The following is a 25,542-nucleotide window of genomic DNA, read 5'->3' on the forward strand; positions in this document are numbered from 1 at the left end:
AAGGAACCAGTTAACTTACCACATTAGCTGGAATTCTGTAGGGAAAAATGCTAGTACTACCCGTTACCATTATTTCACTGAACGTAGCTTTCTCTGTACTTTGTGTGTAGTTTTGTGGGATTTGAAGTATTGTTTGGGTGAATCTAATCTCAGTTCTCAAGGCCTGCACATCATAACAAAGAGGATGCATAGGGCAGGAGGAGGCTTGTACTTGCTGATATCAGTAGGAGCTGAAGGAATCCTTCTGTAAAAGAATTTTAACTTCAAAACTTTGAAAAGGTGCTAGTTCTATAAACTGCTCAGTCTGAAACTAACACTAAATCTATGAAGACAAATTTGACTTTGGCTATTACAACTTTCGAATTTTCATAGGTTAAAAATTAGTGCATCAGTTTGCTTGTACCAATGTGATCTCTGACTCTTTGAGCTCATTTATAGTTTAAAAAAGTTAACTTACTAATTCTATTATTAAATATTCCTAATAGCAAAGAACAGTCTGAACTTGATCAACAAGATATGGAAGATGTTGAAGAAGTAGAAGAGGAGGAAACTGGTGAAGATGCCAACAGCAAAGGTAATGTTGAAAACAAGTCTTTTGAAGTAGCTGCATATGTGCTTTCTTGTTAATGTTAAATTTTTCTTCTTAAAAGGAAGTGGTAAAGCTTAATGGCTTATACAACAGAGTAGTCTCTGTTTAAATTCTGAAGCAAGGACTTTTTTCCCTAGTTGTGTCTTTTATTAGTTGTACACTGTCATTCATTTTAGTCATGGTCAGTACCAGTGCAAGTAGACCTGGCCACCTGTAGGGTTGTATAATTGGAAAAGAGAAGGTTATTGTGGATGTGTTAACAAATTATTTCAAAGCTAGTAGCTGATAGCCTTTTTCTTAATAAATAAATAAATAATACATATATGTATTATTTTGATTGTTTCTCTCAAGAAGGCCTGAACATGTATGAGAATACTTGTTTCATCTCTGTGCTGAGCAGTCCTACTCAAATGTTACAGTTAAAAATTGGGGATGCAGATAGTATCTGAGAGCAATTAGCCAAATGAGAAATAGCTTGTATGAGAGATGATAATCTCTGTAATAAAATAGCTTGGATTGCTGATAATGCTACATTCCATGTTTTCCTGAGCAAAGTAGTAACACTAATGAAAAACTAGAAAACTTTCCTCAAGGTGGCGTTAGAGGCTTTGTTATTACTATTGAAAGTGTTTCCAAAGCTGGATTGCAAAATTTTGGATAATGTAGGTCAGCTGAAGATGCTTACAATAATTAAATGTTAAATAATCAGGTGTCCCAAAGGAACCTAGAGTTGAGTAACGGTATTTTTAGTATTTAATCCCAGCAATGATACATGAGGATCTGAGAGGGGAAATCACACTATATACATGTACATCTTGGAGGGAAATGGAGTTTTGCAAGTGAAGAACATTTCAGTACTAGGGAACTTTTCAGTCTTCTGAAATGAAGACTGCCAAGCAGTTCTTTTGCTGGCTTTCTAGTGTCTTTTACCATGCACATTTTTTCCACATCCTAGCCTTTTTCTTTTTTTTTTAACCTGTTTAATTTTTAAATATATTGAAGACTGTTCAGGTAACACTTAAGTAAAGCACTTTTGCTTTTTGGTAAAAACCTAACTGAAAAACAAAAGGTTAATGTATCCAAGGACTTGCAGAACAGATATGGGGTTGGCTTTCAGTTTGAGGGAATGTTGGCACTGGCATGCCATTTTTATGGTGTGTACAGGTTTGGTATTTAAAAGAATACCTCAAAACAGACTCAAATTGCACAGTTGGGTAGGTTTTTAGGTTAAGGAAAGTAATGATTAGTAAGACCAGAGCAAACGAAGATAGCTTAACAAGATGGTTGGTGTTAACTAATGTGGTATTGTGCTTCTAAGAAGCAACTACATCTACTGCTGAAATGTGTCTTTATGGAGATACTACCGGCTTCACAGAACAGGCCTCTTTTTTGGGTGTCACTTGAGATAAAATTTCTCAATATGTAATTTAATTGGTAGGACATAAAAGTAGAAGAGGATGCTCACATGGTTATTCTAGCGAAGGGCATAGAAATGGTGAACTGAATATTACTTAACAAAAAAACAACTTGATGTATCAGGAAGGATTGAAAAGCTCCACATTCATTTGAAGGTGCCAGTTAATGAAGATATTTTCTATGCCTTATGATATACTACTTGTTTGCATACCTGTAAATGTTGAAGATGGGGGAAGAAGGCAAAACAGCATGATTAAAAATTATAATAAATTCTTATTAAAATGAACTTCTGCAGGTTGCTTAGGCACAGACTTTGAGCTGAAGTAAAAGAGGTGATGATACAGAGCACTTAAGCTAGCAATTTGTGTGTTTTCTAAAATGTACTTCTATCATATAATTTGAAACAGATTTCCCATTTGGGCAAAACGATTTCTAAAGAGGCTACTAATAGAAATTAAGTACTTAGCACTGATATTCTGTAACCAATAACGTGTCAGACTGAGTTGATTGGATTGATATGCTATTCCTTTAAAAATGTTCTAATGAATAATTTATTTTGCAAGAAAAAATATGTAAGCATAGATTTGTAAAAATAAATAAATAAATAAAAATAAAAATAAAAATTCTAAATCCAAGTCTGAAGCAGTCTTGTTTAATCTGAAATGGAATGGAAATCCCAACTCCAGTTTTGACTTCTTAAATTAACGGCATGAAATCTACTACTTTGCATTTTTCTAATGAGTTTTGAAGTAGAAGTCAAGTAGAAACAACGGATGCTTTTAGGAGTATCATGTAAAGCCAGACCTTTTAACAAAAGCTCGGTTTGCTGAACAGTGGCAATTTTAATCCAGGTTTTTGATGAGGATGGGATGGACTTGATCCATGCTTCTCAAATAGATGTCTGAAATACTTTTCTGCCTGTATTTCTTCTCACAAATGTATATAATAAACTTACTGCTTTTTATAGTAATCCAAGATGAATCCAGAAGATGTACTTTTTGCATTTACAGTTTTTTCTTTTCCAATTTAGCTCGGCAGTTGACTGTGCAGATGATGCAAAATCCTCAGATTCTTGCAGCTCTTCAGGAAAGGCTTGATGGTCTGGTAGGAACATCTACAGGATATATAGAAAGGTAAAATATTCTAATTTAGTATGACAGAGTGGTATACATGTATATGGTGCTCTTGCTTTGTGAACGTTGTAGGATTAATAATAATAAACCATTGTTCTGCCTAAATAGCAAACTAATGTAGTCAGTCTAGTGCATTTCAGAATTGAAGGCTTTTTATTTGAGCCTTTCTGAAGAAAAAGCATCAGCCACTAAATATTTTAGCAGTCCCCTGCAGTTGTGAAATGGCACACTTACAGGTATTTTCCTGCTCTTTGGAATATCTTTTGTAGGTTTGCCTTAATCTGAAACATGGGCAAATATATGGTCATTTTATGGTTATAGTGTAACCAGAAAGCTAATAAAATTAGGGATGTTGTATCAATCAATAGTTGATATGGACTCCTTATATGCAACCTTGAAACAATCTCTCTTGCTTGCTAAAATTTTCTTTACTCATGCTTTAACAAGTAGATCTTTTTTTATTTTTTTTGTAATCTGTGTATGAACTTTTCACCATATTCACGTGATTTGTAAAGCACAACTTATCTTACTGTGATAGGGTCCTGCAGAGCTATTGATGGTAACTGGGATAGCTACTGAATAACAGGCTTTGCTGCTGCTACTCCTACCCCCACGTTCCTCTGCTACAGATAGTAGCACAGAACAAAAGCACGCATAACTAACAGCAATACCCTAATAAATGCAAGCCCCAGAAGAGCATGGGAGTCAAAGGGGACACACAGGTCCTTTCTGTATACTACAGGCTTTCTATATCCAATTATTTTTCTTCTGTTTTTTCAACAGATGTTAGTTAAGGACCTGAAAGATTAGTAGAAGTTGATTTAAGAATTGAGCACAAGTCATAAGGTTGATGAATTTTATATGGCATTCTTCTAGTCAGCTGCTCTCTAAGATACTGTACTACTTCTTCATCTGTTCCAAGTACAGTAGGGCATTCTCTTAAAAAAGCATTGCAGCTTTGCTGTTGTACCAAATGCTTAGTTATTTACAGTTTAAAAATAGTTGTAAAATGTGTGCAACTTTAATCTGCACTTTTTCAACATATGTATGCTGATTTAACCATGCTTTACAGGTGCCTCTTAAATGTCTTCCTAAATATTTTTTAAAGTTTGTTTATATATGGAGTCTAGACACTAAGGAGGCGCAAGTCAGCAGGAATCTGGGATCCTAAAAGCCTGTTATGTGGGCTGTAAAGGAACTAAATGCATAAGCTGGTGGGAAAGATAAACACGTTCCAGGAAAACATCTATCTGATCAGGCTTAGAATCCACTAACTTTTGGCAATTATTCAGTAACTCCTTTACCTGTGCCTGGCTACAATAATTTTAATGAAACTTTTCTAGGGTAGGTTTTCCCTCACCTACTATTTAGACATTGCATTCTTGTGTTACTGTAATGTTTTCTAGTTGCTTGTATTCATAGAATGGCTTGGGTTGGAAGTGACCTCAGATATCACTTGGTTCAAACCCCCCTGCCACGGGCAAGAATGCCACCCACTAGATCAGGTTGCTCAGGGCCTCAGAGCGATGAGTTTTACTTGCCATTATTGTACTTGTGCAGTCTGGTTCAGATTTCTTGGTCTGCTTCTCCATTTCCTATTTTTGTATTAGCTATCTCTTTGAATCTACTTTTTTTCTAGAATTTATGGACATTATAAATGTAGTAGATGTACAAATTGTAAAATTTGATCTAGCTGGCATGGACTGTATCAAAATACAGCTTTCTGATGCGTGCAAAAGATTCTAGACTTTCTAATAAAGGAATTAAAATTTGTGTTCAGATGTACTGGAATTGGTTATGTTGCATGTTATAGCATTAGCTTCTTCAAATGTTGCTTTTTTAATATGAAATTATGAAGACCAGTATTTAGTCTAAATACATGCATGTGGAGATAGGTGGGTAATTATTGCATGACTTACCTATACAGTTAATTATTTTCTTCCTTACCACTTTTTTTTCTTGAACTGAATTTGCTACTTTGGTTGCTTTTACATCATTCTGATGTTCCTGAAGTGAAAGATGCAACAAATGGTGAAGTTGACTACATTCTAGAAAAAGTGATAGCAACTTGAATGTTATCAACTCCTTTTGAACACTTATGATTAAGCTTTTCTGGTAGCATGTGTAGCAGATGTACTTTTGCTCAAGTCAGGAGGTTAAGAGAAATCTTGACTTACTGGTTATCTGTGTGTTGTCTTAGTAAACAGAAATAGGATATTTATATTGAGCATAGAGTCATTAGGGAGATGGATTTCACATTTTAAAGTGAACAAGGCTCTTTTAGAATGTGTCCATATCCTACCTAATTAGAGGTCAGATGGCATTAGTAATATGAACTTCCACTGTTTAGCTTACTTAACATTCTGGTTACTTACTCTAACCTGACTCTGATACTAACAATTAAAAAGCAGCTGTTAACTACAGTGTTCTAAATAATGTGACCAACTGCTTAAATACAGAAAATTAACATGGTAATCTTCTGTAGCCATATGCTGGGGGCTGTCTCACATCATAGGCAATGGAGGCTGTCAGCAATCTACCCCATGGATGTCACTAATAGCCTTCACATAGGTAAATTTCTGTCCTAACAGTATCTTAGTGTAACTTCCCATAAGTGAAACTACTATTAACAGTTGTAGTTGACAACTCTTTACAATGAAAACTACATTAATTGCTTTCCTGTTACACATGTATAATATAGAGGCTCACTTAGAAAAAACAGTTCTCGCTCATTTTGGGAGGGAAGGGGAATATGAAGACAGTAGTCCTAGCTTCTTTCCCAAATGAAACAAATATGAATGTTGAAGATTGACTTCTGTAGTGAAGTAATAACTGTCTTGGGCTTTCATAAAACTAAACAAATTAGTAGTTAGTTCTTAATTATGCTCAATCTTACAAATTTGCTGTGCTGCTCAATGATAATGTAAAGCTTAATGGGAAGTTTTATACAAGTCTATCTCATGATACCCCAGGTATTTGAAATTCTTTGGTTCTCTTTCAGACTAAGCCTGTTTTTAAGAGATTATGATAACAGTTTCAGTCTGCATGGTACAATGGGTCATTGGTTTGATTTGTTCAGCTTTTTAAGGTTTAAAATAGAGTAAAATCTGTTTTGATGCAAGGTGGTTATTAAGGGGGCTGAGTAAGGAGGGGTAACGTGTTTAGAATGCAGTGTTTGTAACAGCTCTGTCACTGAATTTTTCAGCTTGCCTAAAGTTGTTAAAAGACGTGTGAATGCTCTCAAGAATCTTCAAGTTCAGTGTGCACAGATAGAAGCAAAGTTCTACGAGGAAGTTCATGAGCTGGAAAGAAAATATGCTGCTCTCTATCAGCCCTTATTTGACAAGGTATTTTAATGCTAATCTGATTTGTACTTAAAAGATTTAGTTAAAACATAAGGGAACATAAACTGAAAGCTTATGCATGTTCTGAATTACTTTGGTCTTATATGCGCCTGTTCACTTGAACTGACACCATTTTACCATTCATGTGAACATTACTGAGGTTAAGGGGGAGAAAGGCTCAGTCTGCTCCATGATTAACAGAATCACTTTGGTATATTAGGCCTCATCCTGTTAACTGAGCAGATGTTAGGTGATGTAGTAGCCTTTCTGGAATTCTTGTGCTTATTTTAGTGAAATTTATTTATTTGAAAAGCTGGTAACTGATTAGCCTTTCTAGGGCCAGAAAAAGTTTTGATAAGTAGTTAATATGTTGTATGAAATTAGGATGAGCAATTTATTAGTTATTAGGTATTGATGACTACAATAGCTAGATCATAAAAATATTCTTGGTCAAATTTTTCAGCGGAGTGAAATCATCAATGCAATCTATGAACCTACAGAGGAAGAATGTGAATGGAAAGCAGATGTTGAAGAAGAAATTTCAGTGAGTATTATAATCAGTTCTCATCAGTATCTTGAGCTTTAGCATGAAACAAGTTTCAGTACGGTAAATAAAACTTTCTTTTAAAAAAATCAAAATGATTGCTTTTATTAATAATTCATAATTGATTGCTTAAAGCATGCACATGAAACTTAATCTGTGCTGTTAGCTGTACTGCATAACATAGTTAACAAGCCTGGTGGGTTATGCTTTTAAAACTTGGAAAACTAAAATTTTTATTCTATCAAGGAGGAAATGAAAGAGAAGGCCAAGCTTGAAGAAGAAAAGAAAGATGAAGAAAAAGAAGACCCTAAAGGAATTCCTGAATTTTGGCTGACGGTATTCAAGAATGTGGACTTGCTCAGTGATATGGTTCAGGTAGGTGGTAGCCCAGGTTGCCTTGAGGTTGCTTAAGTACTTAATCCAAGTTTGCTCTTTAAGGAAGAAGTAGGAACAGTACAGTACTTGACAAGTCTGTTGGAGAGTGAAAATGAAGTGAGTGCTTGGATGTAATCTCTGGGACTTTATTTGACTCAAAGCAGAGAGCACTCTGAAATATCTTCTTGCTGTGTTCTTATTTGTGGAACTTTTAATTTTACCTTACTAATGCACTTTCTGAATACATAGGAATGTGTGCATGAAATGTAATGTTGCTAAAAGCTGTATTTTGTTTGCATGGGATTCAGGCTGTGTAATGCAGCAGAAATTCTGTGCTGCTGTTGTTGCCACCTGCTGGTCATGTATGTGGAAAATGTTTCCCTATTGTAACGAGGTTCTTGTCAAGGATTACTCATTCTAAATACAGCTTTTTCTCTCTGCATTGTCTCTTAAATCTGTGTAATTTAATCTTATGAAAGTTGAATAATTGTGTTTTTCTTTTTCTGCAGGAGCATGATGAACCTATCCTGAAACACTTAAAAGATATAAAAGTGAAATTTTCAGAAGTTGGACAGCCTATGGTTAGTTTAACCTACTGAACAAGATTGTTATATTAAAGCTTGTGTATATCAATAACATAGCCTGTTGTAAGAAATTATCTCAGTATTGAGAAATATGCAGCTTCTTGTCCTAAGAAAAACAGTGCAAGATTTAGTGCTAGCCATGAAGTACCATATGCATTTATATTTAACTTAACCTTCAGATTCAGATGAGTTAATAAGTTGGCCATAGTGTTTGACTATTTCACCTCTTTAATTTTCAACATTTTCAGGTGCTTTTTGTATAACTATTGTAATAGTATATAATTTCCTTGCCAGAGAGCAAATAGCTTGCTAAGCTTTAATATTTTAAATTTATAAGCTGTTTCTGTAACATAGCACCAGGAAATCTGTACATCAGGAGATCGCATGTCATTGCTGCAAGCAGTGTATTAAGTCAGAAGTGCAAGAGCAATGGATTAAATGAAAATATTTGAATATTTATTGCACAACTTGGGCAGCAAATTCAAGAACAAGTTCTGTGCACCACTTTAATATTGGTAGAGATGGGTATGTTCTGTTGCATGTATGTTTTTTGTTTGGCTGTTAAGTATTTAGAAGGTAAAGGTAAATGTAGCTAAATTGCTAATGTTGTCTCTCTGCAATTCTTTTTTAAGAGTTTCACATTAGAATTTCACTTTGAACCAAATGACTATTTCACAAATGAAGTGTTGACAAAGACATATAGAATGAGGTCAGAGCCAGATGATTCTGATCCCTTCTCCTTTGATGGGCCAGAAATCATGGGATGTACTGGGTAAGTGCTATTGAATAGCTTTAAGGTAATGAAACAGTCTTAGTTATTATTATTATTCAACGGTAGACTTTTATAGATCTCCTAGGAAGGTGCTGGAAAAAATGCTGTTACCCAGTAACTTGTAGGCTAGGCTCAGGTTGACATTTTTAGTGTATATAAGTAAAATAACTTTTTAAAAAATGCCATTTTATATATTCAAATTAGTCTGAAACACCTAAGAGTTTATTCTTTGTGTCCATCTAGTGTTATTTTCAGAGTTTTTAACAATTTATGTACCATAAATGATATATTTAATAGTTTAATATATATGTGCATATAAAACCACAACTGTACCTATAAATGGTCTGCAATCACTGAAGCTGAAATGGAAACTAGGTAGTATAATATACCAGTAGACCTTGATAGCTTTATTTTTATTCAAAACTACTTTGGTCACTTTTTTTGGAAACCTTATTTATGACATGCAGTTTTGAGAAGACAAGTCTAGTTTTATATTCTGTATTGCAGTAGTCCAGTTTGTTTTATAACAGTTGAATGTTTGCTTCTCTGTGCACCTTTCAATTAATCTATTTATGAATAGAGAGCAGTCATCTGTAACTCTAGTTTCCTCATGATTTTGAAAATGTCCCATTCCTTTCTCAGTGATCTCTTCTAAATTAGCTAAAGCTTCTGAAATTATTTAATCTCTTTTCTGTGCACATCCACTGTGAACAGAAAGAAGAGACATAACCTGAGTCATAATAACTGCCCTTACAGGTATATCAGGGGTTTATGTATGTATCACGAGTTGCTTTTTTGTTAATGCCTCCTTAATGTTTTGACTGCCCACCTGAGCACTCTTACTCTTTTGGGCAGTATACAGCCTGTTGCTGTAGAGTAAGATTTGGTTTTACCCATGCACTGCTGTGCATTTTATTAATACTGTCTTTCATTGCACTTCATTTCAGTCATTTAATGTAATATGTTGCTAAAAATGTCCTGAAAAGTTTAGTCTAACTGCTTGAGTATATTTGATCAAATTATTTTGTGTTCCGCAATTAGGATTGTTACTGAAAAGCGTAAGTCCTGGCGGAGGTCCCTGTAACATGACTCTCTGCTTTTACGAAAATGATTTATTCCTAATTCTTGTTTTGTATGACAACTAAGACAGCTTATTCTTACTGAAAAACAACTTCTTTCCTTTGAGTATTTAAGGGATCTAATCAAGAAATTTCTGCAAGTACAGGCAGCCTTATTTATGTCACTGCTTCATTTACATGTCCCCAGTGTACTTTGCAAGAGTCATTCAAGCCTATGCATATGATTTTGGTCTGTAAGCGGCAAGTAATAAGAAGAAATTACATATGTGCTTGATGCATTATTTTAAGGATTTATTGATTTTATAATGTGAGTGGTAAACCTTAACATATTCTAGTTTTAATGTATTAAGACCAAATATGACACTAATGTTTTGGTCACACTAAAAATGGTGACGTTATTTTTTGATAGGAAACTAGGTAGAACTTTGTAGCAGATGAGACTTAATATTGCAGAGATTGAATGGTGAAGGAGAAGGTTCTGGATGAAAAAACTTCAATCCTAAAAAAAGGTATTTTTTTTAGTGAGTATAGAATAACATGAAAAGATAGCACCAATTAAATGTTATCCTAACTTTATATTTACTGTATCCCTTACACTTGTGATAACCTCAGCAGGTATTAGTAACAAGTAGAATTTTTCTAAGCTGCAACTCTCTTCTTTCCAGCTGCCAAATAGACTGGAAAAAAGGAAAAAATGTTACTTTGAAAACCATTAAGAAGAAGCAGAAACACAAGGGTCGTGGAACAGTTAGAACGGTGACAAAAACTGTTTCCAATGACTCCTTCTTCAACTTCTTTAGTCCTCCTGAAGGTAAAGAGATTATTAGTTTATTTATGTTAATTTTAAATGTCATCATATATACTTCACTCACTTGTCTTCCTTTCTTTTACAGTTCCTGAAAGTGGAGACCTGGTAAGTTGTTTTATCAAAAGTAAGGAGTTTGGGCTGGGGGAACCACCAGTGGAAGAATTCCTGCCTTTTTATACAATGTGCTTGTTCATATTATTTAGGAATTTGTTAAATAGGTTCAGCTTTAAGTGATTCTGTATTTGACTTGGGAATATTTGTGATAAACAGTTTGTGAATTTTCCTTTACTAAAATTGTTTTTTTCTTTTTTAATTGGAAGGGGTAGAGTTCAGCTTAGTTCACTTTAACAGCTTATTAGAGCAGAGAGCATTTTTAGGTGCTCAACTGCTTTACAATGGGTTGATTAATAGGAACCATGGAGATATTTAATTGGGCTCACCTGGTTAGTGGTTAGTTCTTAATGCATGCAGACTGAAAGTCTATGGGAGGTATTGAACTATTTTTGTACTTAGATGTAAGTTGGGATGTGGGGGAGGAATAAAATTTTAACTCCAGAACTTTGTATGATTAAGCTTACTAAAGAAGCAAACCACTAACTGCATGATGTGAGTAGAACATCTGAAGTGTAATACTTGATCTTACAACCTCAGTTTCTATAAAGCAAATGATGAACCATGAAGTCAGCGCATGGCATTTGTGTAAATCTGGTCACATCAAAATCTCTGCAACTTGTGTTTTTGCATCAAAAGTAGTTATTGACTTAGTTTGGAAAATGATGTTGTTTTATGCAGGATGATGATGCTGAGGCAATCCTTGCTGCAGACTTTGAAATAGGTCATTTCCTACGTGAGCGTATAGTCCCCCGATCAGTATTGTACTTCACGGGAGAAGCTATTGAAGATGATGATGATGATGTAAGTAATGGTCTTTCAAAGTACTAAAGGCTTCCAAATGTTGCTTAGAGACTGGGTAACTTTGGACTATTATAATTAACATTAGCTTACTTATAATGGGAGGTATCACCGTTAGTTTCAGATACACTTCCTAGGGTGTTAAATAAGGAGCAGTGGGAAGGTAATTAATCTTAGAAGTAGTGACTTCAGAGTTTTATAACAAAAGCAGTGATAGAAGCTGCATGCTTAGAGGCATGCATGAGTAGAAGTTTGTGTGTATGTGCATAACAGAAAGAGGGGTGTGCGTAATACTTCCACTGAAATACAGTGAGCTTCTAGAGAATTAATCCATCTGTTTATATAGCTCGTCGGAATGTTCTTTATAGTTATAGTGATACTTAGCTACCCAGTTTCTTGAGATTCAGGTCTGATCCTTTCAGGAGGGCACTCTTTAGTGAAATGTAGATATACACATTCAAAGCATGCTATTTCTTTAAAGCCAGCTCTGCAAAAGCTTTGCTTCTTTGCATTTAAAGGAGCTAAGGTTGAAAATCAACCCGCAGAAAACAAGAACTGTATATAGATAAAATATTTCCTTTCCCCTGCCTCCCCACAAACAAGCATAGTTTGACAACCTTGATGAATTTATTGAGCTGATTTGGGTGAGATACATTCAGCATTGAGCTGGATTTTCAGAATGTTGAAGGGTAACCTTTAGTCCAGAGCAGTGGATGGGGGTTGGGTGGAAGAGGGAAGTGATGGTATAGACTGCCTGATGCTTTGACATGCCCTGCTGGACAGAGGTGTTAGCACAGTTTGATAATCTCTTCCAGTGTAGCACATAAGGAATATAAAGCAGGAAGCTTTCTCTGCCAGAGCGTAGCTTAAGAGATTATTCATGCTGATTCATGAAGCTTTTTAAAATCTGTCAGCTATAGGATGCTCTCTTAAAGCACAACACAATGTGGATGGTCTCTGGCACCTACTTAAGTTATCCTGAATGAATTGATGTCTGAAATGACTGCATTTATGACCCTCTCAAAACCATTTCTTTTTTTTCCTAGTATGATGAAGAAGGTGAAGAGGCAGATGATGAGGTGGGTTGACATATTCCCTTGGTTTAAATGGTTCCCTTTCCGTTGTCTGTCTGGAATAAGTTCCTTTAGTTTTTGAATGCTTTGGATGCTCAGTTTAAGTTATACTAATGAATGTAAGGTACAACAGCTTGTCTTTATGGATCCAGACTGGGAGGGGAAAGCAACCCTAAGATATCTTACGAATCAAGTTGAAACAGTAAAAGGTGATGCACTTTGTAGAGGGTAAACTAATACCAAAAGCGTAATTTGAAGTGGTAGTTAATTCATTTCAGAATAGGATTTAATGTTCTTGAAAATGGTTTGGGAAGCTAATGTAGATAAGCTAGCAAAATGTAAACAACTGTTTTCTTTTAGGAGGGGGAAGAGGAAGCAGATGAAGAAAACGATCCCGATTATGACCCAAAAGTAAGAAATTACAAGGAGTATTTGAGTTTACATCTTCATTCACATTCTTAGTGATTTTTCTGGCTGAGACTGTTTTAGTTCCAGTTCTGACAGTAATGTTGATGTGGCAACTTTTTTTTTTAAGTTCTTTCACTAAGAAATGTTTTGTAAAAGTAATGCTTTGGTTTGAGCATGGAGATAGTCAAGTTTGGTTTTCCTATAAACTTGTCTTGCAGCAAGTTGCTGTCTTAGTTCAGTGATGAAAATGTTGAACAGATGTCATAAGAACATGCAGAGAACTGTTCAAGTAATGTATTCAGGTTTGGGGAACATGTTGCAAGCTGATTCTTGTACTGTGCTGGGGAAATCTGTCACACTTTTTTCAAGGGGAGGTGACAGTGAACCTGTTTTTTTTCTTGAGGTAGCAGAAGACAAAGTTCAGGAACGCGTTTACAGTCAAGCACTAAGATGTGGACAGCCAGCAAACTGGCAGCTTTGTTTTAAGTTTCAGTCAGGGCAAATGGCTATTAGGCTTGGTTAGCTGAAGGTGATTGCAAGGCACTAAATTGACAGTTTTTTTACTAGCTGAGCTAAAGGCATCTTGGAAACACCTGATGGTGTAAGCTGCATTCAAAACCAAAACTGTGTGAACTCAAGATGTCTGCTGTGACATGTTCCTATTATTTCAAATGAGGCAGTATATTTTTCAGTGGGAATGGTTTGAACTGCAATCAAAATACTATAATTTTAACACTAGTTGAAAAGATGTGGGGTTTAGAACTATTACTCAAAATATACAACCTGTTGAGGATGTTTCAGCTGCAATAGTGTATTTAAATTGCTTCCAGTTCATGAAAGTTTTGGAATCAAAATGAAACAGATGAAAATTGGACTTCTTATTTCTACCACTTGAGATTGCTTTTTGCTAGGCTAACCAGCTAAGGGCAAGATTGTTTCAGAGAACTGCCAAAGGCTTAGAGAGGCAGATAATGTGTGAAATAACAAATAGTTGTAAGCTAATCACGGGCTGAGAGTTAGCACTGGGGTTGTAGAATAGCAAACCCAGGCAAAGCAGTGTAGTAAAACTTGCAACGGAACTTGTAACCACCCAGACACTTTTCAATAAGTGCCCATATTATACTGTTAGGTGTAGTTGATTGCCTGCTTCAGCATAGAAATGCTCTTAATTTGCACTTGGGATTTTTCTAGCAACTGGAATTTATTTCAAAAGAAGTTTCCAGAGTGCTGAGAATGTACCATGATTTGGTGTTTCAGTGTACCACTATGCAATGGCTTCTAGAGAAAGGCTGTGCCTTTATTGACTATGGGAAGGCTTTTTGCTTCAAACTGTATATGAGGTACGGTTGTTTCTGAAGCCTATGCTTCTGAGCCAGCCTGTTTGATATGATATGTAACTGACCTCCTCCTTTTCCAGTTTTGGTGTCAGAGTATCCCACTGCACTTAATTCTGAACTGATTTTTGTTCTGCATCCATCATATATATGTATGCATTAACAAAAGTGTTGTGAATGTGCCACACCCAAAGATGATTGGTATCTTTGGTTGGCAGTATTACTAACCCTGGGCAATTAGCTTAGGGGAAGAGATGCAAGAGCTTGAATACTGGAACTTGAGGGTGTGCTTAGCAATTCTAATAACTCCTTTAAAGTATTGATATCTGTAAACTGATATTTCCTTTTTTCTCAGCAGAAGGATCAAAACCCAGCAGAATGCAAGCAGCAGTGAAGCAGTGTGTATGTGGCCTTGAGGATTACCTGCACTGTAATAGCCTAAACACAACTATTAGTTACTTACAGCCTTATGTTTTGTATCTTGGTAGAATTAAGTAACCGATTTGTTAAAAAAATAAAATAAAATCAAAAGCATAAGAACCAGTTTAAAATGTAGGTTCAATCTACCTAGCATTTTAACAGTATAATTTTCTGCCAATATGTAGAATGCAGTAAATCCCCTAAAGCATGAATGTTAATTCATTGCTACATAGTTTGGTTCTTGTGAAGTCTTTGTCATGTAGCTATTAGACTGCAGCTGTGAAGATTATCAGAACTGTTAACCGAGACCAATATTTGTTTAGAGAAAACTCTCTCCTGAAGAACCAACCAAAGTATTTTTCAGCCCAGTAGTCTGAACGGGTTTAAGTCTGCTTGCACTAGCTGTGCCTTCATTACTTTGTTATAGAAATGGCAGTGACTTGTACTAACTAGGAGATGATGATGATGCATTTCGAATTTGACTACTTGAGAAGATTAGTATGACTTGTTTAATTTCCAGCGAGACCACATTAAACATTCATAACTGTCAGCTTGTTTATGCTATGGGTTTTGTATTTTATGTGACATAGTGATCTACAAAAGAAACCTAGTCCTCATATTAAGGTTATTGTTTACCACTGGGGTGTGAATAAAACCTAGTATTTTCAGAAGCTAGTCTTGTTTTATTATGATGTGTGTATCTGCATGTGGAAACTGATGAGGTGTATCTTTCATGCTGCTGTTCACTCTTTGCTAGAAACAAAAATTGAGTCACTGAAAAGCAAGTTACATAGCATTTTAAAAGCAGTTTGGAAAGCTTTTGATTCACACTTCCATTTGCAGCGTGATACTTGTGAATCTGAGCTACGTGTTTCAGCAAGTGGTCAAGACTGCCATTTTGAGAAGATGGTATTTTAGAAGTGGGGCTAGATCTGATAAAAGGACTTGGATATTGCCATGCCTGATTCAAGGGCATTGGGTTATTAGTATGAAATCTGGGCCAAAGAAAGGTGCATGAATTTCCAGTCTCTGTAGACAGAGCTACATTGTCCTGAATAAAATCTGCTCTGTAACCTAAGAGACTGCTAGAACATGTAGCTATACTCTAGTTTATACTCACTATTAAGCATCTAGAGAGGAGGAACCAAAACCCAAGAAATTTTTCCTTCCTCACCAAATGTTTTGTTCACTATGCTTGTTAGCATGCTGTGGTTCATGTGTTGTCTATACTGAATGTTCACTGTAAGTTGAAGCACGGGCTAGATCTTTCATACTAGTTTTGTCTGTAGCCTACCAGTGAAGGTGCTCTTGAGACGTTGGTTTGAATGCACTCAACTTGAGGAGACCATGAACTGATGTCGTCCATTCAACTTTTCCCAGTCAGCAGGATGCTATTGTACTCCACAGTCTTGTTCTTTACATAATTGTAGAAATTCTGATCTTCTAAATAAGTATGTAGGCAACTTTTCTGAGGGATGAGAAGGTCCTCACAGGGCAGTGAAGAAGCACCCAGCTAGCCATGCGTCTATTTCTGCAGTAGCTACTCTGTTCCTTGCCACTGATATACTGAAGTAGCCATGATGGGTTAAAGCATTGAAAAAGGAAAAAAAAAAAAAGCAGGACAAGCAGGAGTCAACAGCCATGGAAGGATGGGGTTGTGGATGAAGTTTCTCCAGTAAGTCTCTTGCTTAGAAGGTAGGTAATACATAACAAAGCCTATACCAAGTGCCCTTCTTAATCCACAGATGCCTGAGAGGAAGCAGGTCTAGTGTGCCTGAAACTGATTTCTTCTTTGTATTCCTTGAAGCTTTGAATGCTGCACGGCATAATTTCAGAATCCCTGCCAGGTGCCATCTTTATCCGTCCTAGGTATCTATGGATTTGGGAGAAGGAGCCCTTGTTATTTAAAGCTGTATATGAAATGGTACTGTCAAAGCTGTGTTCTTAAGCATTTATTTAGGTTAACAAATAGATCACAGCATAGAAAAATACAGTAATAAAAGGTCAGCATAATTATGGTGCATGTCTTAATGTGGATGTGGTCTTGTGATAATGTTAATCCTGACAGAATATGCTTACCTTTTGAGATGGCTGACCCTGCTGCAGGTTTGGGTATTGCTTGGTCTCTGTGAATGTCTTCCAGGATTAAGCTGAAACCAAGCACTTCTTGTTTAAACTTTAGGATATGTGGAGACCAAACTGATGGTGTGTTATGACCCCTGTCAGTAACTAACACAGGGCTCTGGGGTTCACATTTCTGGACATGAGAAGTATCTGAAATCCTTACTTAGATCTAGCCCATTCTTGCTAACAGCATCTGGCAACAGTATCCTGAAAAGAGGAAGCACTGTCACAAGGTGTCCAACAAATTTCTGAAGCCACTGTTCTTATGAAATGTAGCTTGTGTTGAAGTTACTTTCTCATTTGTTACTTACGCAATGTGATACTGTATTTGGAAAGGAGAGCTGGTAGATGTTAAAGATCACCTGCAGCCTGCAAGATCCAGAGCCGTGAATCCATGTGGGTGACAGGTTTTGGTAAGCTGCTCTCTAGATTGGTTTGCTAGTACTAAATCAGCAGTTCTTGTGCTTCCCAGGCTGCAGCGAAAGGAAGGATATAATCATACAAATTGAGGTGCCAGTTCTTATGGCATTGGTTAAATACAAACTGTTTCAGTGCTTGTGATCATCAGCTCTTGTTTAGCAATTCAGAAAGGCAGTATGTAGCAGGAACATTAAACTTTCACCACTGATTGCAGTATTGTGACTCATTCTTCTTGCTTCCTATGGATTTATACCAGCTGTAGAGAAACTATTCATTAGTATTTCAGGAGAGTAGGTTAGTTATTTTATGGACTTCAGGCTAGGAAAATGTGTCACTAGAAATCTGATTTCTTAGTCAGCTGTTGCAGTACTGTGCTACACTAAAGTTTGATTTGTGCAAGTAGGGTCTTCTGGTTTTGGTTGCTATATTGAAGTGAGAATTATCAGAGGGGGGAAGAAATGAGGCTTGTGAGGAAAGGGGCAGGAGAACTGTTCCTTTGCATGAGGCGGAAGGTTGCTCAGAGCTTGTGCTTGGTGGGTTGGGATGCTGCTTGTTAATTGGGCATTTCTGACAACTGTAGATTAGATTATGTTAGCATTAATGGGTTTTACTGTATGGAGTAGCTTCATTAATATATGGTTTTAAACAGTATCCTGAAATGAAGCAGTAGATCAGATTTAAGCTTAGCATTCTTAAGGCTTGTTTTCTGGAGAGGGATGATGTTCTAAATACTTGGCATATCATCTTTTCTTACCAAGGTCTTCTGCAACTAGCTTCACAGGCTTAGACTTATTAATTAGATTCTTGAAAGCAATGTTTCCCGACCTGTATAGCAGGGAGTATAACTTTGACATGTTTTTTACTTGTTAAATGAAAAACACAGCAGAATGTAGAAAACTGCAAGAGCTTACTGGGTTCATCTTTGCCTTCAAGCTGATGCTTAAACTTTCCCTTTGTTTTAGGGCCCACTGCTGTAGACCTGAATCAGAAATTGAGAGTACAAGATTCACCAGAGATTTTTGTATTCACAAATATCTGTGCAGCAGTTGTTTCTCAGATGCCTCGTGTTGTGCTGGGTATGGAGACTGCACTGTGTTATTCTTTCTCAGTGGAAACAAATTGCTGAGCTGTGTATAAAAGGGACAGTCTGATAACAAAGGCGTTTCTCTATGTAGTGTTATGGATGGAACTAAAGCTTCACAGGTGTTTGGGAAGGTGGATTCAGCTCTACAGCTCCTCCTTTCTTCTGTAGCCTTTTCCAGGTGGTTTAGCCCTGTCGAAGGTTTGCTTGCACAGGTTAGTGAAGTAGCTGATACCCACCCCAACCTTTGGCTGCACTTCAGAACTGATCAGTTCTGTTTGAGATGCACTGAGTCCTGGAGTTATTTGAGTGTCAAAGTAGTGATCTCTAATTACTAATGCTTACCTAAAGTGAATATAAATCCATTTCCTGGAAATAGTAAGGGTCCTACACTGTCAGATCAAGATGAGTTGGAAGTTTTTGTATGACAGGCTGTGTCAAGTGATGGCTTCCATCTCAGCACTTCTTAAATCCTTCTGTTAGGCTGCTGTTAGCCTTCCACATGTGGCCTGTGTCCCTCAACTTTTGCAGGAACATTCGAACAAGCAAAGCAGGCAAGCACAGAGCACACCAAGTGAAAGATAAGGTATTCCACATTTGGATCCACTTGGCGTATGCTAGAAGTGGGCGCAAAAGGAGCGTGGAGGTTTAGTGGAAGAGCTCTTGTTGTGTCAATAGGTATCTAACTGAAGCGTGCTGAGATCGCAAGAAGAGTCCCCTCTGCTCCTGAATTTCAGCTATTGTCAGACGTACTTCTATGTGCTCAAGTGTTGCAAGTACCCACCCAAACTTGATGCTTATCCTGGAGCTGATGAAAAGCAGTTGGTATGTTTGAACTCGCAGCATGTCTTACTCAGCACTAGGTGATCAACACTGAGAGAGAGACTTCAGGTCATTTAAACCATCTTACAGGCTGGCTTTGCTCTCCAGTGGGTGCTCAAGTGCTTTATAATTTTTTTTGGAAGACAGACAGCTACCTGTGAAGTGCAAGGAACTCCGGAAAATGCCAGACTCTGCCTTGCACACAGCTTCTCCGTTTGGTACTGCCCTGTGCTTCGTAGGGAATGCCAAAGCCTGGAGCAATGCAACTGGTAGTTTGGGTAAACACTTCATCTGGTTATCCCTGGTGTACTGAGAGATACACACTGGTATCGGTAAGAAGGAATTCATAGAAGGAAACAACTGCTCCAGATTCCCGGCTCGGTGCTTCAGTGTTCAGTCAGCAGGAAGTTCCAGTGGAGTTACTTGGAGACACTAAAGGTCAAGAAAATCGTTTATGAAGTAAGCACTTGGTATAATTGTTTTAATCTATTGCAACACATCAATTTGTCATGTATTTCTCAATGGCTGTCTATTTTCTCATCTTCCTTCTGTCCAGCAATGACTAGATCATGCTTCTAAGTTTCCCCCTTAACCCTTTTGCTGTTTTAGCCATTTATTTCTATGTAACGGAGTGTTACCACTCAGTGTGGATCTAGCATCTCTGAAAGTAGTAGTTGATTGTTGGTATCAAGCTGCTCTTTTTTATTACCCAGGAGAACACTAAAATTTTGGGCTTCTTAGTCTTTCATGGTGGCTTCCCAAAACAGTTTTTAACTTGCATCAGGGTTTGAAAAGAACACTAAGAGTAATTACAGTAAGAGTAATTAAGTTTACACATACAAAATTTATTCTACTGGAGCCTTTAAATTAGGGAGCTTATGATATAGGAGACTGAATGTACCTAGTGACCAAATATTTGTGTTACCAATATTAACTTAGAGCATTTAAACAAACAAAAAAAAAACATTTAATAAGGGAAAAATGGATCTTAGATTCTTTCAGGAATCATTTTTTTCAGGTTGTAGTATTTCAGGTTTGACAGTAGGAGGCATCTGTGCATCAGCTATATCAGCAAAACTTTCTCAAAGCAGGAACAGATGCAGAACCTGCACAATATTTAGTGAAACTTCACGGTAGCAGCTGTAGATCATTTAATATCATTGCAGTGGTTTAAATACATATTTAAAGACAAGTCATGTAAAACCTCAGTGAGACATGTAGTGGGCTTAACCATGTTGAATGTGGGTTTTCAAGATACTAATTTTTAAGAAATGTTTCAGGAAGTTCAGCTGTGACTTCCATCTAGGAAAACAAGGCTTGTTGTTCTTTGAGTTCTGAGCAATAAAATTTGGGACATGTTTTTACCATGAAACTGTCAGTATTTCCTCTAACCCGAGTTTCCTAAATTCTGACTGCTCTGGTGTTTTTGGTCAAATGTAGTGTATTTTAAATGGCTGTTAATACTTGTTGACATACAGAATACAGTTTGAAATGGATGTTTTGCATGCTTACTTTTGATCACATGCTTAGGTGAATTTCACCAGGAATAAACAGTTGCTGTGAGTACCTACATCAGCAGAGTATGTCCATGGTGCTTAAAGTTGGGTTCAAAAGCTGACATCCAACATTTGCTACAAGACAACTGAGAGCTTTATACGATGGAAGGCCAAAATGGAACAAACTTAATCCCCTTCTATATACAGGATGAAATTCTATGGCCTCCTGTACTCAGCTTTTTGGTTGATTAATTGCAAGTTACTCCCAGTGCTGAGAACAAGCAAAAAAAAAAAGCTCATGTTAACACACTCTATGTAAATGTTACAGTGCAGTGTTGCAGGGGAAAAAAAAATGGATGCTTGCTGCAGAGTAACATGTGGGACTCTACAGTAGTTGCCATGCTGCTGGGTAGTGTGTTTGCTAGGAAGCAAAGGACTGTTCACTTAGAGTAATGAAGCAGCAACCAGAAGTGTACAGGTCAATTAGAGTCACAGAACGGTTTGGGTTGGCAGGGACCTTAAGGCCTGCCTGGTTCCAACCCCCTGCCATGGGCAGGGACACCTTCCCCCAGACCAGGTTGCCCAAAGCCCCATCCAGCCTGGCCTTGAGCACCTCCAGGGATGGGGCAGCCACAGCTGCTCTGGGCAGCCTGTGCCAGGGCCTCACCATCTGAAGGAAGAATTTCTTCATAATAGCTAATAAAAAATTGAAGATTTAGATCTTAAAACCATTACTCTTTGTCCTGTTGCTCCACTCTCTCCCCAGCTTTTCTGTAGGCCCCCTTTAGGAAATGGATTTGTTGGAACTGGTGTTCTGTGGGTGTAGTTTTATGTCCTGTACCTTACAAACTTCATGTTTTAATCAAGTTGTAGGTTGCGATAGATGAATATGGATGAATGTTAATACTTTGACACTTAATCAAGAGTTAAGTAGATGCAGAACAAATGTGAAAAGCTGGGAGATTCTCTTACTCCCTTTGAGCTGTGTGTGAGGCTCCTTGTGTAGATGAAGATGCAGGTAATTGCATGGGGAATTTAGGTAGAAATGGCGATGAGCTACAGCTTGAGATAACTGAATGATGTTCAGCTCTTCTTAAAATGAGTGTGTGCCTCTAATAAAATAAACATGAGACTTGTGAGAATGGGCTAACTTTTAGTACATATCCTAAGCCCTGAGGGGAAGGGACTAGTCTCTAAAGCGACCTTTAAGCTATTAATCCATCTTCTTCTTGTAGCTAGTAACTTACCTTTGTTCCTGATTTGAGCTTCTTCCTAGTTACTGCAGGAAAGGTAAAACAACCACATCACTTTTAATTGCCTTTGCTACTTAAATCATGGAGAGGTAAACAATTAATCAAAATTAACTTACCTTTTATGCTTGAAGTTCAAACTTTGATAGTTTCCCTCTTGCCTAACAGAGAGAAACTCCATTGAAGCAATCAACAATGTTGATTTTTTTTTCTTTGTTCCTACTGACCTCTGCCATAGCCTGACCTCCTTCCTGGCTGCTAAGAGCAGGGTGAGGGGGTGGTTTTCATTTTTATGGCTCTGTTAAATACATGTTTAAAAATAAAAAATAAATAAAAGCAAAGCAGTGCTCTTGAGTAGAGAGGGACATACAGAGCTCAGCCTATGTTAGCTGGCAGTGCTAAATTCAGTTACGCTCCCTCTTGATTTTGCATCTCATACATCAGAGAGTTTTAAATCAGTTTAACTCTCAGTCACTTCGCTTTTCTATGCAAATAAATGCCTTCTGCAAACATAAACCAAAAGCTGGCCGGGGGGCAGGCATCTAACAATAAGCAACTGTGTGCTAACAGCACAGGATCACCACGAAAAGGGGTCTTATCTGGGGGCTGGTTTGGACATTTTACGCGTTTCTTCTTGACGTCTCGAAGCAGTGAGCGTTCCCCGGAGCTTCCCCTTCCTCCCTCATCCCTCCCCAACCTGCTGCAGGGGGCAGAGGGCGGGCGGGCGGCTCCTGGCAGGGCCGAGCCCCGACTCCTCCATCCCGGCCGCCTCGGGGGGCTCCCATCGTGGCTCCCCCTTTGCCGGCGGTGCTGGGGCGGCGCCGGCTCCCCGCGTGTCGGCGGGGGCCGCCCTTTCCGCTGGGTGTCGCTCCGGCCGGGGTGGGCGAGGCGAGCTGAAAAAGGGGAGCGGGAGAGGAGGGGAGGGGAGGGAGGCAGGCGGGGAGGCAGGGCGCAGCCACGCCGCGCCACGGGCGGCAGCCGCTCCGCATCCCGCGGGCCGGGGCGCTCCGGCGGCGGCTCCTGGGCTGGTGCCGGCTGCCGCCCGCCGAGCCCAGCCCCCGCGGAGCCGGGAGGATGCTGGAGAGCGGCTGCAAGGCGGTGAAGGAGGGCGTGCTGGAGAAGAGGAGCGACGGGCTGCTGCAGCTCTGGAAGAAGAAGCGCTGCATCCTCACCGAGGAGGGGCTGCTCCTCGCGTCCCCCAAGCAGCAGCCCCAGCCGCAGCCCCAGCCCCAGCAGCCGGCCCAGCAGCAGCAGCAGCAGCAGCCGCCTGGCGCCGAGCCGGCCGCCAAGATCAAGGAGCTGCACTTCTCCAACATGAAGACGGTGGACTGCGTGGAGCGGAAGGGCAAGTACGTCTACTTCACCGTGGTGATGGCCGAGGGCAAGGAGATCGACTTTCGGTGCGCGCAGGAGCAGGGCTGGAACGCGGCGATCACGCTGCAGATGGTGCAGTACAAGAACCGCCAGGCCATCCTGGCCGTGCGCTCCACCCGCCAGAAGCAGCAGCACCTGGCGCAGCAGCCCCACGGCCCCCGCATCCGCAGCGCCTCCAACTCCGCCTAGCGCCGGCCCCGACACCCCCCCGGGGGGGCTCCGGCCGCCCCCCGAGCCGGGCACCCAGCGGACTCGGCCGGGAGCCCCCCGCCCGGCCGCCCCCTGCGCCCAGGAGCCCCTCCAGCCCCGGGTTTGGGGAGCTCGGGATGGATCCTGCGGTGCCCCGGGGACTTCAGGCAGACGTGACGTACTGTAACTTTACCGTGTCTTATTTATTAGTTCGGTCGTTTGTTGGCTTCTTGTTTTCAAAGGCTTGTTTGCAGGACGTTTCGGAGCGCAGGCTGTGCCCAAAAGGCGAAGGAAAAAGCGGGGCGTGTGTTAGCGCCCTGCAGAAGCCCCGGGTAGCCCGGCCGCGTGCGATGTGATAAAAAGTCCTTTGGTTTTACCCAAAATATGCTGTATTACGCTAACGTGGAAAATGTGATGTCTGGCTCAGAATTTGGCTGAAACCCATGCTGCGCGTGAAAACTCTTCTCCCCAGTGAGAAGAGCGATTACAAATCGGGCTTTAAATGATTCTCTTTCAAAATACACGCCTGGTGGAAGACGATAAAATTCTATACACGCTTGGTTATTCAAAAAAAAAGTAATGCTGGGGGTTGTTCCGAGACTAAAACCCATCTGTTTGACGTATGAGCTGAGGGGAATCCAACCCGATTCCTCGGTGGTGCAGGAATCACGGCTGGATTCCGCGATGGGTTTGAGGCTTCGGCTCCTTCAGGCCGGAGGGCAGGAGCTGAGAACCATTTATGAGCGTTTCTTAGCATCCGAGTTCAAGGCTCTGTCTGCTTGTAAACGGTCTGGGCTCTCGACCTTATTTTCATGGCAGTTTTTAAATGTCTCGCATTAAAGTAGCCCCTAGTTTAAAATTCATCTCGCATATGTCTTAGTGTCCAAACGCATCGTTCTGGTCACAGCCCCCCTAAGCCGAGATAAACTAGATTAATTTTGGTGCTCAGCACTGTCAGATGCTGAGAGAGGCGTGCGATCTCGCCTCTAAAAATGTTGATGAAGCCACCAAGTTGGAAAACAAAGGGCTAATTGCACAGCTGGTGCGTCTTCCTGTGCCTCTCGCAAGCCGCCGGGAGTTCGGCCGTGGGCGCGAGCGAACGCGGCTGGGAGCTGCTCACCGGGGTGGGATGGGCACGCACCCTGCGGGTGCACATCCCGTGGGATGTGTGTGCATCCAGGATGCACACCCCATGGGATGTGTGCTTCCCAGGGTGCACACCCCATGTGCATCCCAGGGCTCGCACCCTGTGTGCATCCCCGGGGAGCACCCTCCAGGCAGCGCCCGCTTCGTGGTGCTCTCCGGCACGAGTTGTGCTCGTGAGCGGGGCAGACCAGCTCGGGGCCCCTCGTCTCTGGCTCAAGGTAAAAGGCTGCAGCCGCAGAGCTATTTATTTTAACTAACGCGGCGAGGAAAACCGCTTCTGGCCCCTTGACAAGTTACATGAGCGTAAACAAAACCTTTCAAAGCTGCGCATCCAGCACCCCATTGTTTGTGTAACCGAGACATAGTTTGACTGTAAAACCCCCACGATCTTGGTTCAAGCTGTTTCTCTAAGTGTTTCAGGCAAAACTGAAGCGACACTCAAAAGGAGAAATCAGAACTTGCTACTGCATGCAATGGTCCTTTCTGGTCTGCTCTGCACCTGAGCTTACTCCTAGCCCTGTAAGGAGTAACCGGAGATCTCTTTTCGTCCTCTTCTTCCTTCCCCTGCCCCCAGGTGTCTGGGTCACACACACAGACACACAAAATGTGGCAGAGTTAAAGCCCAGACCTCCCCAATCCTCCGTGGTTACCCCCGAGCACTGCTCTCAGATCTGGCCCTTGAAAAGGTTGTGCGACAAGCCTGGGGAGGTAGATTACAGCTGTCCTAACAAAGTTATTACTTGGAGACTAATTGAAATCGAAGGTGCCCTGCATCTTCTAGGATTAGATTCGCTGTCTTGGCAATCATAATAGCCAATTTCCACATCTCTGTACATCTGCCATTATCAT

General features: G+C 39.7%; 2 protein-coding genes across 7 annotated transcripts in view; both read left to right on the forward strand.

The window, feature by feature from the left end:
• NAP1L1 (nucleosome assembly protein 1 like 1) overlaps nt 1-15,462 on the forward strand; it is a 28,078-nt gene extending 12,616 nt beyond the window's left edge. For 3 of the 6 annotated variants that reach the window (XM_068669141.1, XM_068669142.1, XM_068669140.1), the window contains exons 3-16: nt 486-574; nt 3,036-3,138; nt 6,344-6,485; nt 6,946-7,026; nt 7,273-7,401; nt 7,911-7,982; nt 8,618-8,757; nt 10,502-10,647; nt 10,730-10,749; nt 11,437-11,559; nt 12,603-12,635; nt 12,990-13,040; nt 14,229-14,377; nt 14,730-15,462. In XM_068669141.1, coding sequence (XP_068525242.1) covers nt 486-574; nt 3,036-3,138; nt 6,344-6,485; nt 6,946-7,026; nt 7,273-7,401; nt 7,911-7,982; nt 8,618-8,757; nt 10,502-10,647; nt 10,730-10,749; nt 11,437-11,559; nt 12,603-12,635; nt 12,990-13,040; nt 14,229-14,377; nt 14,730-14,787 — 1,336 coding nt within the window. In that variant the 3' untranslated portion in view covers nt 14,788-15,462. Of the gene's footprint in view, nt 1-485; nt 575-3,035; nt 3,139-6,343; nt 6,486-6,945; nt 7,027-7,272; nt 7,402-7,910; nt 7,983-8,617; nt 8,758-10,501; nt 10,648-10,729; nt 10,750-11,436; nt 11,560-12,602; nt 12,636-12,989; nt 13,041-14,228; nt 14,378-14,726 lie in introns of all 6 variants that reach the window. The other 3 variants (XM_068669144.1, XM_068669145.1, XM_068669146.1) reach the window with 3 other exon arrangements.
• A 7,437-nt stretch (nt 15,463-22,899) lies between these two features.
• On the forward strand, nt 22,900-25,059 carry PHLDA1 (pleckstrin homology like domain family A member 1). Its single transcript, XM_068669147.1, has one exon. It carries the CDS (start codon nt 23,059-23,061, stop codon nt 23,545-23,547), a length of 489 nt encoding a protein of 162 aa, XP_068525248.1. The 5' UTR covers nt 22,900-23,058; the 3' UTR covers nt 23,548-25,059.
• Nucleotides 25,060-25,542: the final 483 nt, after the last annotated feature.

The sequence above is a fragment of the Anas acuta genome, chromosome 1, assembly GCF_963932015.1.
Source record: "Anas acuta chromosome 1, bAnaAcu1.1, whole genome shotgun sequence".
Classification (NCBI taxonomy): Eukaryota; Metazoa; Chordata; class Aves; order Anseriformes; family Anatidae; genus Anas; species Anas acuta.

What these genes read in the sequence shown, in the direction of transcription:
- PHLDA1 (XM_068669147.1), top strand. Translation starts at nt 23,059, where the DNA reads ATGCTGGAGAGCGGCTGCAAGGCGGTGAAGGAGGGCGTGCTGGAGAAG.